General features: G+C 39.2%; 1 protein-coding gene and 1 long non-coding RNA gene across 3 annotated transcripts in view; one reads left to right on the top strand and one right to left on the bottom strand.

Annotated features, from left to right (window-relative positions):
* LOC109322077 overlaps positions 1–7239 on the bottom strand; it is a 10180-nt gene extending 2941 nt beyond the window's left edge. Inside the window, exons 1-2 of the long non-coding RNA XR_002104304.1 lie at positions 6208–7239; positions 4032–4033 (exon numbers count right to left, since the gene is read on the bottom strand). This is a non-coding gene — a long non-coding RNA (uncharacterized LOC109322077). The remainder of the gene's footprint in view (positions 1–4031; positions 4034–6207) is intronic.
* LETM1 (leucine zipper and EF-hand containing transmembrane protein 1) overlaps positions 1–17260 on the top strand; it is a 59342-nt gene extending 42082 nt beyond the window's left edge. The window contains exons 9-14 of one of the 2 annotated variants that reach the window (XM_019552919.1): positions 2187–2366; positions 2548–2703; positions 7238–7372; positions 7818–8008; positions 10249–10387; positions 12262–17260. In XM_019552919.1, the coding sequence (XP_019408464.1) occupies positions 2187–2366; positions 2548–2703; positions 7238–7372; positions 7818–8008; positions 10249–10387; positions 12262–12411 (951 nt within the window). In that variant the 3' untranslated portion in view covers positions 12412–17260. Of the gene's footprint in view, positions 1–2186; positions 2367–2547; positions 2704–7237; positions 7373–7817; positions 8009–10230; positions 10388–12261 lie in introns of both variants that reach the window. The other variant, XM_019552917.1, reaches the window with a different exon arrangement.
* The last annotated feature ends 643 nt before the right edge of the window (positions 17261–17903 follow it).

Raw genomic sequence — 17903 nt, 5'->3', positions numbered from 1 at the left:
GGGGCTTGACCTGGCCCGGCTCCACGCAGCCGCCTCCTCCCAGCAAGCGAGGAGTTAACCCCTTCCCACGACAGGCCCTGCTTGGCTCCGGCTGTGCTGGGGGTCGGCGGGGGGCTCCGCGGCTGCTGGTGGGTGTCTGGGGGGCTTCAGGGGAGCAGGGTCATGGCGGGCTTTCACCTGCGCGTTTCTTGCCCCTCCGGAGCCCAACTGGGGCTTTTTTTTGCTGTTGTTGGGCCCTTTTAAACTGTCTATTAAAAGTATTAACATTCTGGTATACTTAATGTGGACAGTGTCTCAATTTTTAAAGCATGTAGAAAGTTGGCCCAAGAATAAACAGTTGTATACAGTCTGTTGCATCTGCATCTTCAGTATCTGGATGGCCAGCAAAAATGATAGACCAGTCTTTTGATGCTATGTGAGAATGACCTGAAGGACATTGCAAACAAATTCAAAATGCTGAGGTGTATAGCCTCTTTAGGCTGCTTTGCCACATTGAACATGGTCAACATAAGGAAGCTGTAATCCTCGTTTCTGTTACATCAAGGTCCTGCAAGCTGCCAATGCAAGGTATAAGCATCTCTGTGTGCAAATTAGTATCTCTGTCAATCTAAGGTTGAGAATATAAAGCAGACATGGCCCATTTTTATTTTGTCCATAAAAATTAGGTATGCACATAACTTTAGTATCTGTGGTATCCAGAGCCCTAGATTATAGGAGAAATTGAAGTGAAATGTTACTGTTTTTTTAGAAAGGGAGGTTAGCCAACTTCTCATTTGTAAGGCTTTTAAAGAGCATCTTGCCTCTGAAATCTTCTGTTGGAAACCAGTCAGGGAAGGTCAACATTGATTCAAAATACTTAATTCCATCTGGGGCCTTTGAAATCATCATTGTTAGGCACATTTAGTTATGTTGAAAACTAAATTGTGTCCTGGAAATAGCCCTCTTATGGGTTCCCAAAAGACACAAGTTTATCTTTGACCAGTTTTATTCCCATTCCATGAATGTAAAGTTTGCTTCTACTTCAACAGTCTTAGTAGTATTTTCCTTGGCTTTGTACTCTGAAAAGAAGGGATTGCTCCATAAACAGGACCCTACAAGGTACAAGCTTTGAGACTAATTCCTTAGAAAATATCTTTCAGCATTTTTTCCATTGGGCACTTTTCATGTGAGCTCTTTTCCTGCCCTTTCCAGCCTTGAAAGTAAAACATCAAAATCCTTTAATTTTCAGGGCACATTGACTCTGACACCCTGCTAATTTTTAGTTGACCATCAATTTTCTAAGACAGTCATGCAGTATCTGCTTAATTTTGCCAAATATTAGCTGCATAGTTCTTGCACAGGTTCATGTTAATGTTAATTAACATTAATTGGCTAATTTTATAAATCAAGTTCAATCCTTTTTAAAAAAGCAGCCAGCTCCTAAAGATTGGTACAGGATGAAATATTCATTTTAATTTTAACACAGATTCATTGTTGTTTCGAAGATGGAATTCAAAAAACATTGTTAGCTTTTTACACAGCATTGCCTTAACAGTGCTAGCTCTATTTATCTGCTGTTCCTACAACCAGCTTGTTGCTCCTGCTTTGCTGTCCCCTCTATTATAGAGTCACATATCTTCAAATTCCTTCATATTCATATCTTCCATGATGGAAGAAATTAGCAAAACTCATAGGGGATAAAGTCAAGAGAAGACTGTGATAGGATCTGTTGCTAATGACTTTAATGAGTTCCTGTTATATAATGTAATTGTTGAGAGTCTCACTTTCCTACATCTCCTGTTGTAAGATTATTAATATGAGGACAGTATTTTTCTATACCAATGTACATCTACAAAAGTAGATCAATGTCTGTATGTTGCTCCATATATTTACTGGGGTACAAGTTTGCAACTTCTGCCAGTTTCTTTTCTTTTTTTTTTTTTGAGGGAATGGATTTCACAAGTCTATTTTACAATTTTGTCTAGGACAGATTCTTAATGGGGGAGTGGGAGGGAAGGAGGGACTTTAACAGCATCTTAGTGGTCTTGTATAGAAAGAGAATGATAAATTTTAATAGTATCAGATTGGAAAGTTACGTTCAAAAGAAACAGAATCCTTTTCCTCTGGAGTGCAGAAATGTATATTTTGTCTTTGTCTGACAGTGTGTTGACTATATGTATATCACTGTTTTCCAATTTTATTTTTAGGCCAAAGAGGCTCAAGTCAAAGCAGCAGAAGTAGAGGGTGAAACAGTTGATAATAAGGCTAGGCTGGAAGCAACACTTCAGGAAGAGGAAGCTATTAGAAAAGAAAATCAAGAGAAGGAGATGGAAAAAATATCTGAAGCTGCTGAGAAAGCTAAGGAAATACTTCAGGTTGCAGCCATGGTAGGTGCTACTTTCAGCTGTTGAGAAGTAAGCCCATCAGTAGTATAAATCTTTAGCTCCATTATGGTCATTTTTCGTTTCTTTTGAGTTTTATAATCTCTGTTCTAGTTTTTGTCTGCTAGAAACAATGCTGCTGTTTAAAATTAATGACTGTTTTTGTTAATGGGATTTTGAAATTTAGAAAGAGGCGGAGCCTGCTGTAGATCTCAAAGTAGCTGCCGTACATGCAAAAAAAAGTGAGGTGGCTTTAGATACTGAACAAGAGTTGGCCAAAGTGGATTTGGAAATGCAGACAGAGACCTTGAAGGACACTGCACCAGTGTTGCAAGGCATTAAGGTAAGTTTATATATATTTTTAATGCAATACTTGAAAAACGTGTATGTCTGTACAGAATATAGAAATATAATCCAGGTAAGAGTGATGATGATTTGCCTACTTGTTTGTCTTTTTTTTTTTTTAACTACTTCCATTCTTTGTACCTTTCTCAGAATTTCACTGGTTTGAAAACTTCACAAGCTTGCTTTGCTGTTTTACCCTCTAGCCCCAGACCCTTTGATTCCCCTCAAGTCATGTGTAGACCAAGAACTGCTTTTAACACTGTCCACAATTTTAAAATGTTTCCAGTTTGTAAAGGTAATATGTCTGGATTGAGGGTCATTTAAATGTGTTAGACCTCTGTACTTCCCCTTGATTGTATTTACTATTTTAGATAGCAACATTTTGGAGTGGTAAGTGGGTAAAGGTGGGCTTTCAGCCCTGAAGAATGTAATCTCCAGAATTAGTTAAGTAACTTCCTTTACACTGATGCAAGTCAATTGTTGCTGAATTTCCCTAAACACCAATACCACTTTTCAAAGCAACATTCCTGATCATGTTAAAATTGCCTATTGTTAAATATAAAACTGTTTTTTAGTATCAGAGATGGCATTGTTGCCTTTCCTAAATGTAATAATAAGGACAATTTAATAGCAGGATAATGTTAGCCCCTTTTTTGGAGGTATTTAAGAGGAGATTGGACAAACACCTGGCTTGGGTCATCTAACCCAAGGTCAGAGTTGATGGTTCCTTTCAACCCTAAAATCTATGAAATCCATGAATGCCAAACAAGTTGTAAAGGTAGCATAAAGGGTACTGATTCAGCCTTATCTGGGGGAATGTGTACCATGCTACGTAACACAGAAGACTGCAGATGGTCATACCAAGCAGCTAATATACTTCTGATTCTTGAGGCTTGATGCTATAAAACAGGGGTGTCCAACCTTTTTGAATGTGGGGCTGGATCACGAACTTTTTATCACCCAGTGGATTGGCGAGCCATATTCAAAGACCTCACAGGAAGAGTTATCACATCAGGAAGTGATGTCACGTGACCTTTGACCCCAATGAAGTTGCAGGAAGTGACAATGAAATGGGTCTGGAAATGTGGCTTAAAATCCAAAATAAAAACAATATAAAAGCAAATACTAAACACTTGATTAAAATAAACACTTCTGCTTCTACTCACTTCTCAATGAATGAAAGAAGCGTAATGCAGGTCAGCAGATCGAATGTGGAAAAGATATCAGCCAGAGTGGAAACTAATCAAAGCAACAAAATATGGGCATCTTTGAGAGTAATCTGCAAGAAGATTGACTTTTATTGAATTAATAACTTGTTAGTAACACATCTTTAACAAAAAGTAACAAGTTGAACCACCAGTCCCGCACAAAGAGAAACAGAAGCAAACACAATCCAAACACTGGACAGTATTTTTACAAAGATTTTTTACCTGCTCTAAATTTACATTGAAGCCCAGATTGTTCATGCTTAATTCTTGAGCATATTGTTCAGTATTAAAGGAGCATACAGCACAGCTGCAGGGGGCTCAGCCACAGCTTTCTCTCCCTGGTGCAGCCCAGCCAGCCCATCCCGTCCCCTGTCAAGTGGTGGCTTCCCCACGTGCTGCTGCACTTTCCCCCTATCTGTGCCAGCTGGTCCCAAAAGGCAGGAGACTTCACTGCTGCTTCTGCTGGCCAGTGCTGATCCAGCTGGGCATCCCCAGCAGCACGTGGGAAGCCAGCTTCAGCTGCATGCTGCCCCACCCAGCCGGGTCGGGACCAGCCAGTTAAAGTAGCGTGCGGCTGAAGCTGGATTCCCATGTACTGCTGGGGATGGGAGGAGGCTGGCCAGGTTGGCACCAGCCAGCAGAAGCGGTGGCGAAGCCACGTGCTGCTTGGGACTAACTGGTGCAGGCAGGGGGAAAATGTAGCTGAGCTCCTGCCACTCCAGCCAGGCTTGTCCTGTCCCGAGCGGCACATGGCTCCGCCACTGCTTCTGCTGGCCAGTGCAGACCTGGCTGGGCTCCTCCCATCCCCAGCAGCACATGAGAAGCTGGCTTCAGCCGCATGCTGCTGCAGATGGGACAGACCCAGCCAGGTCAGCACCAGCCAGGAAAAGCAGCATGCAGCTGAAGTTGGCTCCTCCCGTGCTGCTGGGGACGGGCAGAGCCTGGCTGTGTCTGCACTGGCCAGCAGAAGCAGTGGCGGAGCCACGTGCTGCTCGGGACAGGATGAGCCTGGCTGGAGCGGCAGGGGCTCAGCTGTATTTTCCCCCTGCCTGCACCGGTCAGTCCTGAGCGGCACATGGCCCCACCGCCCCTTCTGCTGGCTGGTGCTGACCTGGCCGGCCTCCTCCTGTCCCCAGCAGCACGTGGGAAGCCGGCTTCAGCTGTGTGCTGCTGTGGATGGGACAGACCCGCCTGGGTCAGCACCATCCAGCAGAGGCGGCGGCAGAGCCGTGTGCCACTTGGGACTGTCTGGCACAGGTAGGGGAAAGTGCAGCTGAGCCCCCGCTGCTCCGGCCGGGCTCATCCTATCCCGAGCGGCACATGGCTACTCCTCTTCCCACATGCACCGTGTTAGCAACGTCAAGCTGATGTGGTGCATCTGGGAACCTTGCCCCTTCCCCAGCCCTTCAGCAGCCATTAGGAAGCTGCTGAGGGGCTGGGGGAGGGACAAGAGGTGGGAACGAAAGTAATCTTTACTTTCATTTCCCGTCGCAGCACTGCAGGCCACAGAAAATGCCTGGGTGGGCTGCATGTTGGACAAGCCTGCTATAAGAGGTTTAAGCCAAATGGTTGGCCTCAGCAGAGTCTTCATTGTATCTCACATGCTTTGTGCTTTTTCAAATTTATGAAGAGTAAATGTTATGACTTTTTAAAGGGAAGCACAGAATAAACTGCAAAAGCATTAGATTTACTGATGTTTGGGAGTAAGTTGTGAATAGGTGGCAGAAACAGTTGTATGCCCTAGAGGGACCAAAATTCAGCTCAGGAGTAGGAAATGGTTTTGAAGGATAACTGGTCCACGAACTCAAAAATAGCTGGTATGTTTGGACAGAGGCAGACCCTTTTTTTTGTCTCTTCCTAGCTGCTTGTGTTTTGGGGATTAAAACTTACTATTATAGAGGATTTAGTAATAAGCAATCTTAGATGCTTCCTGCTGTAATTTTGTAGCTTCTTGAAACCATTTGCTTTGATCCCAAAGATGGCATGATGTGAGGTGAGTGTGCTAAATGACCTTTCTCTGTTTTGCCTTCAGTTTGTATTTAGATACAGTGTATTGAAATGGTGTAGGGAAGTTGATATCTGGATATTTAATAGAATACTGAAATTTCATTTCGGACATGAAAATGGGACTGAATACTTTCTGTTTTGTGAGTTGTTCTCTGGTCATTTCTTGAAAACATGAGACGCATGGTCTTTCAGATAGCACGAGTTGTATAAACAATGGTGTAACTGTTTTTAACTTGTTGGTTTACAAAATACTTGAAAGCACACTATTTAATTTAATATGTGGATACAAGGTGTTAAACTCTTTCAAATGTGATTCCCTCTTCCTCTCCTCTCCTGATAGCAAATATGTGGAATAAGGTATTCAGTGGACCATCAACTGCTTTTGATACATTAGTGGTTGATGGCTCCCTTGCTTGCTGGGTTGAAAATTGCAGCTCTGATGATCTAACTCCTGTCACTTTGATGGGAAAAGCAAAGATTACAGTCAGATCTCTGAGATTTTTGGATGAAAAGATGTCAATTCTTTTGTTCTGTTTGTTAGCAAATGCCTTCATGAACAATCGTCAGTAATATGCTCTTGCAGTGATAGCTAATACCTGTGCTTAATGTTAGTTTATTAGACAACTGGGAAAAGGGAGTTTATGAAACAGAAGTCAAATTTCCCTGTTATTAACCAAGCAAAATCCCTTTTCATCAGATAAGCTACTAGAGCCACAACAAATCACAAATAATCATGTAACATGTTTTTTACTTTTTTTTTGCTATTTTGGGGCCAGATATTACATATAGTTCATGTAACATTTAGTTATCCCTATAAAACTTTTTTTTTTCTGTCAAGGCTTGCTGCAGGCATAGCAAAAGACCAATTTATAAATTACAAAATTTACTAAAATGTTACCCAGCATTTTTATGAGTATTACTGATGAGTATTACTGAAGGTTGCTAAATTAGATGAAAAAAATTAACTTTTGGAAAACTTTAACATTGGACACTGAAAGTGACTATTTGTAGTCTGTTCTTTCCTCTTCTCTGTGTGGGTGTATTTCCATAGCAACAGGAAGAAGAGAAACTTTTTAAATATGAGGGCATTGATCATAAGAATTGCAATTTGCCAGAAGGGCTAAAGGGCAGCTGTAGTACATGAAACTACCTTTTGAAATCCAAAAATCCTTATTGACAGTTTTATCATTTCCATCAACCATGGGGTCTCAAAATATCAGTCTGTATTACACAGACTGAAATCTTTTAGATATTCCTGGAAGAAAAAACAAATGTCTCTCTTTTCCCCCCCCCCCCTTGCTCATTTGCATATTTTAGGGTGAGGAGATAACCAAGGAAGAGATTGACGCGCTGAGTGATGCTTGTACCAAACTGCAAGATCAGAAGAAACCTCTAACAAAGGAAAAGGAGGAGCTTGAGGAGCTGAAGGGTGATGTTCAGGAATATTGTGAGGTAAAAATGGGGCAGCTAAGGTGCTTGTGCAGTTGTTTTATCTGTGCAGTCATACAATAACTGATGTTAGACTGCATAACATAAAACATATAAGGCCTCAGTGGCTCAGCGAGTGCACTTTATTCTACCATGCAAGAAGCATCAGATCCTCACCTTGTTTGTATAGTCAAAAGGTTGTGATGGATGGATGAATAAGCGTGAAAATTGTGAAGAATTCATAAAACTAATGCATGTGACAAAGTAGCAACACTTGGGGATATTTCTCAAATTAATCTTCATTCGAGTTCCACTATATTTCACTGTTTCCACTGTTCATAGGTGTGATGATGGCAGTAGCTCTGCTATTGATTTGCACAGAACTTTTGTTTTGAAGTGTTTTTCTGTGGGACTGTAGTATCAAATGTAGCTCATCCTGAAAGCTCTTTTTTGCTTTAAAATCTTTCAGGATTTGCTAGAGATAAAGGAGCTGTCTAAGACTGGACAAGAGGAAGTAGTGGAAGAATCTAAGGCAAGCAAGAGATTGACCATAAAGGTGAACCGAATGATTGGTCAGATGGACAAAATTATTAGTGAGTTGGAGCAAGACAAAAAGGCAGTTGATGGACAGCTGAATGGTGGTGCTACCCCACCTATTGGGTAAGTGACTGATCAGCTCTTGCACATAGTTGGAACTTGAATTTTTGCCTTAACTTGGTTTAGAGAAAATTGATTGAAAATAATTGAAAATTATTCAACACTTTTAAGTACAGCTCTTTTCTGAACGAAAGGACAAAAATGGCATTGTAGGTTTCATCTCTGTATCACAATGATTTTCATTTCCAAGCTGATTAGTGGATAAATAAGATGGTTTCCCCTTTTCTCTGCTGACCCAGCAGAGAAGTCAAATGGGGTCCTATGGGTGTTTTACTTGTTGCATGTCCTGTCCTTAATGAAGGCCACATTATACTCCTTGCATTTGTAGAAATTCCTCTAAACAAGTGGGTTTGGAGGTGTGTGTAGGTGAGGAGACCCTGCGCAGATCTCTGATCCCTGTCATGCTGTGTTGCAGGGCAGAGAAGCAGTGCAGCACGGTGAGCAAGCCTGCTGGTCCTTGCCGCGTGACTCAGCTCTGCAAGAAGCAATGATCTGCGCCGGGGGTCTCCTTGCTGCCACTGCCCGCCCTGTGCTGCCCTGATGAGAGCAGTGCTGGTCCCTGCCATGTGACCTGGCTCTACAGGGAGCAGAGATCCATGCCAGGGACTCCTCACCACCGCTGCTCGTCCCATGCGGCCCCAGATTTCTGCTTCCTGTGGAGCCAGGTCACACATCAGGGCAGTGCTGGACCCTGCCGTGCGACCTGGATCTGCAGGGAGCAGAGATCCACACTGGGGTCTCCTCACTGCTGCTGCCCGCTTGCACTTCTCTGCATCTATGCGGACAGCTGGCTCCAAAACTCTGAAATTTTCCGAAACATTTCTGAAATGTTTTAGATGCCTCGTTTTGTTTTGGAGATGTTTCTGAGCCTTCCTTTTTTATTCAGATTTGGTGTTTCGGGTGCCAAAACAGCCCAAAACACCTCTGAAATGAAACGGCTGCTGAAATTTTGCATAGCCCTCACGTGTTTGAGATCTTTATATGTATTGTTTGCATGACAGGGTAAATGGGTTGACCTTCATTTATTGGCAGTTACCGGTGGTCTTTTGGCTTTAGAGCAACTTAAGTAACCCAGTACCACCTTAAGTAGGAATCTGACTCGGAGCTTTATGTCTCAATTTATACACGTTAGCTTGGATTTGTCCTGAATGGTGGTGGGTTAGTGGAACATTCTCGCAACCTACTTCTGGGTCTGGAGAGTGTCATTTTTCTCAGTGCAATTTTCAGCCTATTGCATGAAAAAGCTTAGGTCACTAGCTGTTATGTCTCACCAGGTAATTACCAGATGTATGATACTTAAGTAGACTGAGGGAAGTGATCAAGCTTTATATACTGATTATGCTTTGTCTTTCTCCCCACCTTCTTTTCTGTTCAAGTTTTTGTTTTACCATTTAAACCTGCTTGGTGCAGTCATTGCCATATCATTATTAGAACAGCTGCAAAATCAGCGGAAGTTCAGGATGGTTTAGTGGCAGATCTGAGGTACAGTTCCCACTTTTGATCTGAAAAGAGTCAGTCTGAGGCCAGAGGCAAGAGTGAAGTTAGGACAATACCAATGAAGCCCTTTGTAATAAAGGATTGTTGGTCTTATCTTCTCCATATCTAGTTGACGTGTTCTGGGAGATGTAAACACATGTGGGGCATGCAGAAGCTGCAGCCTACAGAAGGTAGAGAAATAGTTCCATCATGTCACTAAGATGACCCAGAAATGGGGACAGACTTTTTTTAAATCTGCCTAACTACAGCATGAAGTTCAACTCTTTAGCTTTGTAAAAGTGCACCTTACTTCAGAGTGTATAGAAGTGAAGCCTGATTTAACTGGGCAGTGACACTGTACACACTCTTACAAGCAAATACTCCCACTGTTGCTTTCCCAGGATATGTTAAAGGGACTTTTCCATTGTCTTTAGACTAGCCTTTGAGGTCCAGTAGGGTGACTGAGGCAAGGTTAATGTACCCTGGATGAATAAGGAAGGACAAAGGGAATTAGGTACATATGCAGACATGTATGGCAACTCTACTATACTATGGTATGTGCAACACAGCATATGGAAACCTCAAGACTGAGAATCTGGGGGAGGTAAAGACCCCACTGCTTACTGTTCCTAACTCATTTTTACCTTTTTGTATTCTGTTTGAGCAGTAAACTTGTGTGTTATTGACAGGTTTCAGTATGAAGTACTCTATCTTTTATCATCTTTAGAGTAACTGTTTGCCATATACAAATTGTGTTTTCCCTTTAGGGAGAATGTCATCAGTATCAGTGAGCTTATCAGTGTGATGAGACAAATCCAGAAGATTCCAGAGAGCAAACTAACTAATATTGCCGTGGCACTAGATGAAAACAAGGATGGTAAAATTGATATAGATGATGTTGCTAAGGTGAGTTTGTAGAACAGCTTAATAAAATGAGGCTGGTTTTATTTGTACACAGAATTGTTGACTTGAGTGGCACTGCAGTCTTTACTTCATTTCATATAATTTTTTGTATCCGAATCTTATTTTGCAACTGTTTAGAATTTGAAAACCTGTAGTATTGGAAATTATATACCTGCTTGGTCTATGTGAGTGCTGTTAACAAAGTACTGTATATTAATGCTGCTATTTTGGTGGATGTATTTGATTCTCCTCCTCTCCCCTCATTTAAGCATCCATTTCATCCTGAACCCAAGAGGTTTCTCTTCCCAGTATCAAACACACCTGTGGGACCTACGTTCATCCACTGAACATGATATGTTCTCAGGCATCTTTGGTGTTGCTCCCAGTCAAGCCTTATGTTTGATATTTAAAAAATTATGTATGTACATAAACAGTGTTTTCATATCCTGCAGCATTAAAACAGTATTTACTGAGCTGATGAGGGTGGGGGATTGGAAAAGACAGGCGTGTGTGTGTGTATACATTTTTTGTCCCCTTTTGTTTTAGGGAAATTGTGTGGGTTTTAATGGTTGCAAACAGTTTAGACTGATATTTAGCTAAAACCCTACCATAATGTGTCATTTCAGTATACTATATGCAAGTGAAATACTCAGGCCTACATATTTACTGGACAGAAGCTTCCTTCTATCTAACATTTACCTAATCCTGGAGTGTATTGTGCCATCAGATATATTATTTATAAGCAGCTGCCCCTTCAGTTCCTCTGTTATGGAGTCACAGAATCTTTCCAGTTCTGAAGCTCATGGCATGTGGCGCCTAAGAGGGTTGCAGCACCAGATGCATTTCCCCAGGATTTCCCTCCCCCACTGCTATCTGAAGTTTTTGGGAAGTGCACACTGCCCACTTTTCAGTGACTGAATTTTTGAGTAGTTTAGGTTGCATTGTAAACACTGTTTACTTTCAGCTGCTACGTTCCATTTTCCACCTTCCCACTGTTTTGCTCTCTCTTTATGTTTCTTCCACACTACACAGTAGATCTTGGAATGAAATGAAAATATGCTGAACTAGCAGGCTGGCTCACTTGAAAGTTGCTTTCCTACTCTGTACAGTGACAGAGCATTTGTCTTGATGAATCATATTTTTCCTCTTCAGAAAAGTCAGGTTTTTTTCTAAGCTTGTTAATTTAGCTCTATCACCGTGTCTTTGAGCTGCTATTGGATTCAGTCATTTCTATTTATCGAAATAGAACTTTCCCTCATGTCTGTGATCTTTTGTCCTGGTTCTCAAAAATTGTACATCCTGTCACGCAACACATGCATGTCAGGAAACATGATTTTTGGTGTCTGGGATAAAATTCATCAGATTGCAGTCATGCAGCAAGTGAGCAGTGAGCCTGCCCAGATGTTCAAAGCATAGAGCAGGAAGTGGTGGTCAGACTGCCCACATACAAGGTTCCTATCACCTGGGCTCACATGGAGACATCCCTGATCTCCAGCTGTCTGTGTCCCAGGTCCTGCAGTACTGGCAGCTTGGGATGAGGGGATGTAGGTGCCAGAGCAAGGAGAGCCCTGCGCTGGGGCAAGCAGACAGCCGCTAGCACAGGGCTGTTCTGTGCACTTTGTTAGCCTGTGAATTATCCAAGAATTGGACTGAGATCTACAACCACCGGAGTCACTGAAAAGTCATTGTGGGCATTGAATTTTTAAGAAAATATATTTTGAGTCTGAATTCTTTAGTACAACACTGCTAGTAGAAAAGCTCTGGTGTTTTGCTTAAGCATATGAGAATTACATAATATCCCCCCCTAGTTATAGCTGAGATGGCATTTATAGGTTAGGATTTTAAACTAATGCGTTCTCAACTTAATTTTTTTGTAGGTAGTAGAACTGATTGACAAAGAAGATATCGATATTTCAACCAGTCAGGTTGCTGAGATTGTGGCACTGCTTCAGAAAGAAGAGAAAGTAGAAGAAAAGGAGAAGACAAAAGAGAAGCTTGAGAAAGAAGCTGTGGAAGTAAAGAATTAAGTTTCAGAATCTGAAGCTTAGTCTCATTTTAATTGAACAGTTTCTATCTTCTGTTGTCTCCTGCCTACATATTTATCAGTTTACCTTTTGTGATTAAGAAAAATGTTATTGCTTTTGAGGTGATTTTAGTGGCAAATCAAAGATGTTTTCTGGAATACGGAATGAAACGTCTGTTATCAAGGAAATGATTTATCATTCCAAGAAGATGAAAACTAAAGGAACACTTTAATATAGTGTTCTTCCTATGGAATCCTCTATTTGTACTCCATTTCTGTGCGATAGTGATTCATTGAACTCAATAGTTTGCAAAGCAGTAATATGAAACAAACAGTGACTCTATCATGGAATAATGTTTCTCCTTTATTTCCCTGCATCATTAAATGGGGCCCAATTCTGTTCTGCATTCTCTTAGCTTTTTGCACAGCATAATAGTAATTTGTCCTTGACATTCAGCTGAAGGCACAGTTGCCTCAATAGTCACTGTTAAGATTATTTAATTGTATTGGAACTTAGGATCAGCTCTGCTGTAGCCTTATAGATGGAGAATGGTTAAAGTAACTCTTTTTTTCAGTGCTTGAAGGGAAAGATTGTTTTTTTTGTAGTACTGAAAGCTCCCCAGAAGATTTTCTTTTTTTTAATGTGCCTTCTGCTTCATACGACTGAAAAGTGGGAGTTGCTAATTCTATTCAAAATTCCACTTGGATTGTTAAACCATTGAGGACACAGGAGCCTTTAAAATATTTTCAAACCCTGTTTTGACACAGACAGTAAATTATATCGTGTGCATATAAATAGTTAAATGTAAAGTAATTAGAAGGGAAAAATGCCAATCATGGGCGTTTTGCATATATTTTTTACAAATTGCAGTTATGAAAACTGCTGTTGTTGTTGTTTGCTTGGACTCCATGTACAACGTAATGAGTTTTTTACTTCTTGATTTTTTCATCTCAGGTATAAAATTGCTAACTAACCAGGTGACAGTCAAAGAACATAAAAATGTTCGTCTCATGACTTTGCTTTCTGTGATATCACCAAATGATGTCTTGTATAAACCAGTGTTTTGATTACATGGTTTGCATTCTGATTGATTGGTTTTATATACCTGCTTCTATAATTATGTAATTAAATTTTGGCAGTTAATGGATCTGGATTTGCTACATGTCTTTATTTTTAAACTGAAGATTTAAAACTCAAATAGTGAGAGTTTATTCTAGTATATTGCAGTGTTTGATTAGGCAACATTTTCCCCCCTTTTTCTTAAATACTCCATAGCAAATGAAAGATGAAATTTGTAACTTTGATCTACAGTCTTTCTGTTGTGAATCCAGTACTGCAATGTTTTATACAAACCAATCTTTTTCAGTTTTTTTCTAGGTAATCAGATGAATGTTTGTTTAAGCTTGGTGCTAACAGTAGGTATGTTAGGGTGGTGGAGAAAAGGGTCTTTACTTTTTGTTATTTGAGAAAATATGTATTTTTTTCCTAAATGTTTTGACTCCCAAACATATTTACACAAAATTCTTTGTTTTATGCTAGATTTGAATTTAGAATGACCTAAATGTTTTCAAAACTCCTTGATATTTAGTGGAGCAAAATATAGTTTGGACATTCTCATGGACCATTATATTCATTTAATATTCTTTGTACACTTCTGTAGCAAGAGTTCATTAGCTAATTTTAGGAATGGGGTAAATATGAAATTAATGGCTATACAACTTGTATTTCCTGCAGTTTGCAAAGAAAGCTGCTTGGATTGGATAATGTGACTGATTCTAACAACTACTGCAGTTGTATTTTATTGTGTAAATTCTGTTTTACCTGTAGACAGATTGAAATTCAAATGAATACGATCTCTCCAATTCTTAATGTATATTTAAATTAATGGGCATATCTGTTTTATTATAAGGTAATGCTCAGTCATACTAGGTTTCAAGGTGTGAATTTCTAACTTGACCATTACCTTATAGGTCAATTTCCAAGAGGAAAATGTAATAGTTAAACTTTGTTTTAAAACAATTATACAACTGACAAAAATTAGAAATATGTATAGGCTTTAGATTAGTTTAACTTTTACATATGTAAAAATGCCTTTGGTTTTAAAAAATGGCAGCTTACTAGTTTTATAATATAGTCTTACCAGAAAGTTTTCGTTATCTTCTGTAGAGGTGGTATTCATTGGCAGAAAGTGTGACATCTTTCAACTAAAATGCCTGGTGACTTTTTCAGTGTCACAAATGTGTGTAAAATGCATTGAATCGATTAAATTTAAAATACAGAAAGGTCCCTGAAAAATGCATTCTGTATGAGAACTGTATAGCTGTTCACTGACATTGGCAGCAAAGTACTCCAGACTGAGCTGTACTTATCAAGGCTTTTAAACACTGTGTCCCTTGTGCTCTTGTTATGTCTTTTGTTCATTTGAAATATTTGTGGAATGAATGAGAAGGGAGCTGTAAAGGAATTGATGGAATGTTCTTAAAGAACATCTTAATTAAATTCATTGGGATACATTTATGGCTAACATTTAAAGTAGCAGACTCATCTAAACATGGTATATTGAGGTATTTGAATTTTTGAATCTGGTTATTGAAAGCAGCATGTTTAAGAATATAAACTGTGTTAAGTTCCCCTGTTATCTAAAGAGATTATAAATCAAGCACAGTTAAGCTTTACAATTTAGTATTAAAGTAAATAATGCAAATCAGTTGTGACCTAGAATAGTTAACAGGAAAGATTTGCCTTGTGATATAGACAGTGGGCAAATAGGGGCAGTGGGATTTACACAAGTTCTTCAGATTTGGTAAAGATTTAGTAGTCATCAGTGGGTTGTCAGTGGCTCAAGCGTAGAACCATTCCAGGAGTAGTATTCTAGCTTCCATTAAGACTACTTGGGTAAACAGGGTGTTGCAGGCTTCAGACAGGTGTTTTTATTATTTTGTCTACACAAAACAAAAATGAAGTTAACGAGTAGTTCAGGAGGTGGTGATGACTGACTCCCCAGTATACAGCAATTGGTCATAATACATTTCTTAATTAGTATTTAACTGGGAAGTGTAATTTTTTTTAATGAGGCGATAGATAATACTTTTAAGAAAGTTTGTTAATGTTATGCTGGCAAATTTATATGGCAGTAAAACTTTTTTTTTAATGGCTGTTCCAAATTCAGGTAACAGTCTGATTTGACTTGAAATTAATTAGGTAAAAATGCCATAAGAACCTTTGACTTGTTGAATTACTAAAAATTCCAGTTCGACCAACAAAAAAGGCACAGTAGTAGTACTGCTTTTGAAATAATTAGCATGTTAATTGGATAAGTATGTCGACTTTGTCTTCTCCAAAGCCCACTTTTACTCAGATCTTGGGCAAGAATTGCATTTTGTCGCTTATGCTGTGTAAGCAAGTTTGCTTGCCAGCTAAGTTCCAGAGGCCTAACTTTATAGAGATTCTTCAATAGATTTACATTCAGTATAAGGCATTGCCTTTAAAGATCAGGACCTTTGATCATAGGCTCTGCAAGGGTCTAGTTCTTTTTTACAACATAGAATGCTGCTTGTAACTTTTTCTACACATCCCATAGTGACTTTAAGCTTTAAATATTTTATGCATTTTAAAAAAATTTCTTCTCCTTTTTAATTTATTTAAAATTACTGGATATATTATATTACATTACTGGATATATTAAAGGTCCCATATTAATTTCTCCTTAATTTGTGTTATGTAAGTAAGGTTTCTTTATTCAGTTTTTGAGTTCAGCCCACCATATAAGACTCTTTAGCTCATCCTGTGCTATGTGAATACTGATCCTCTGCTATTGTGCAATAAAAAAAACTTTTGGAAGTTTATTGAAACTTTTGTCTGCCTTCTTGTACTCTTGATGCCAGATCTGTCATTTTTTTGTAACACTTTTTGAGTTTGTTTACTAAGTTTTATTTATTGCTATGTAAATGCGTTGCCAGGCATGGGACTGAAAAATGGTGGATCCAGGATTTGCAATTATTTCTGCAGGGAGAGTACAAAGATCTAAAAATCCCAGTTTTCTTACCTCTGCAAAAATCCCATTTAAATGGGGCTTTGCTGCCTGAGAGAGGTGAAAAGGATCTAACCTTTCTTTCCTAACACAACCATATCGTAGTTAAAAATCTGGCAGCCATCTAGCTTTTTATTATAAGTACATCTTCATTAGTTGATTACTTTGCTGTCAAAATGAATGTACTTCAAACTAAAAGGAGCCCCCTTGAGAGGGATTGATTTTTAGTTTGCAGATATATCTGCACATGCTTGGTCTTAATTAGTGCTTCATAGGCAGAACGCTTTAAGCAAAAAAAAAAAAAAAGGTGTTATAGCTCCATATATAATATTTGTATTAATTAACTAAACATTTTTTTCCTGAGAAACTTGGAAATTATGAATACTCTCTTTAATACTGTTTTTATAAATAATCTCTCTGTGTAGCAATGATTATTATGGCAGATTTATAAGTTGTGTAGCCAGTATATGAAATCAAGGCTTTTTCTGTAAATGCTGTGATTATTTATTATCTCTTACCCTGTCCTTCAAGGGGAGTCACAGAAGTCCTGATAGTTGGGGGCAGTGAAATCCATTAGGGTTCTTGTGTTCTTAATATTTCTAACCTATATTGCAGTAGTGTATGGAGGCTTCAGCAAAGGACCAGGTACCATTGTGGGTAGGTACTAATCCAAAAGACGATTGCTGCCCTAGAGATCTTTCCAGTTTACAGAAACTTGTCAAAATGGGCACAAAGACCCAGCTCCCCAAAGGTATTTAGGTCATTAAGTCCCATTGACTAGGCACTGGGTGATTAAATATCTTTTAAATGGGGGCCCCCACAGATGACAAAATCACTATCTGAGGATTCCTTTAAAATTGGAGTGGTTAGATTAAATATAGACTTGAAAAAATTCTGGGCCAAATTCTGTTTACACTGTTGTAAGTGAGCACCATTTAGTTCTTTGGCTTTTTATTTTGATTATAGGTTAGTTTTTGGATTAACTTGTCATGTAAGTAACATGGTAAAATGGTCTGCAGAAGAATCATAGGTGTGGGAGTTACTGAACTCAATGAGCAACCTAAAGGTGTACTTGGTTTCAGTGAGGGTAGATGTCTTTCATGACTCCCCAAAGACTGAACTCTGGATCCACCATTGTTTCTACCTATACATATGCACTGATGTATAGGAGTTATAACTTAAATGAGGTAATAGCCTACATTTGTATTATATATTTAAAACAATTGTCTAGTTTATTGATGTGCTGTTCATAAGAAAAATTGTAAAATGTTTTATGGACTCATTTACCTGGTTAAAAGGAAAAAAATAATAAAGGGATATGATTGGCTGAATGCTGTCACTTGTGTCTGTGGTTGAGCAGAAGATGACTAAAATTTGCCTGTGTCTTTATTGGAAGAGAAATAAGTGGTAATGAAATACAAACTACCTATTTTCACATTAGACTTACAAATGCAAATACTATTAA

Source organism: Crocodylus porosus, unplaced genomic scaffold (assembly GCF_001723895.1).
Source record: "Crocodylus porosus isolate Cpor-Errol unplaced genomic scaffold, CroPor_comp1, whole genome shotgun sequence".
Taxonomy (NCBI): domain Eukaryota; kingdom Metazoa; phylum Chordata; order Crocodylia; family Crocodylidae; genus Crocodylus; species Crocodylus porosus.
This window is presented reverse-complemented; position numbering and strand designations above follow the sequence as displayed.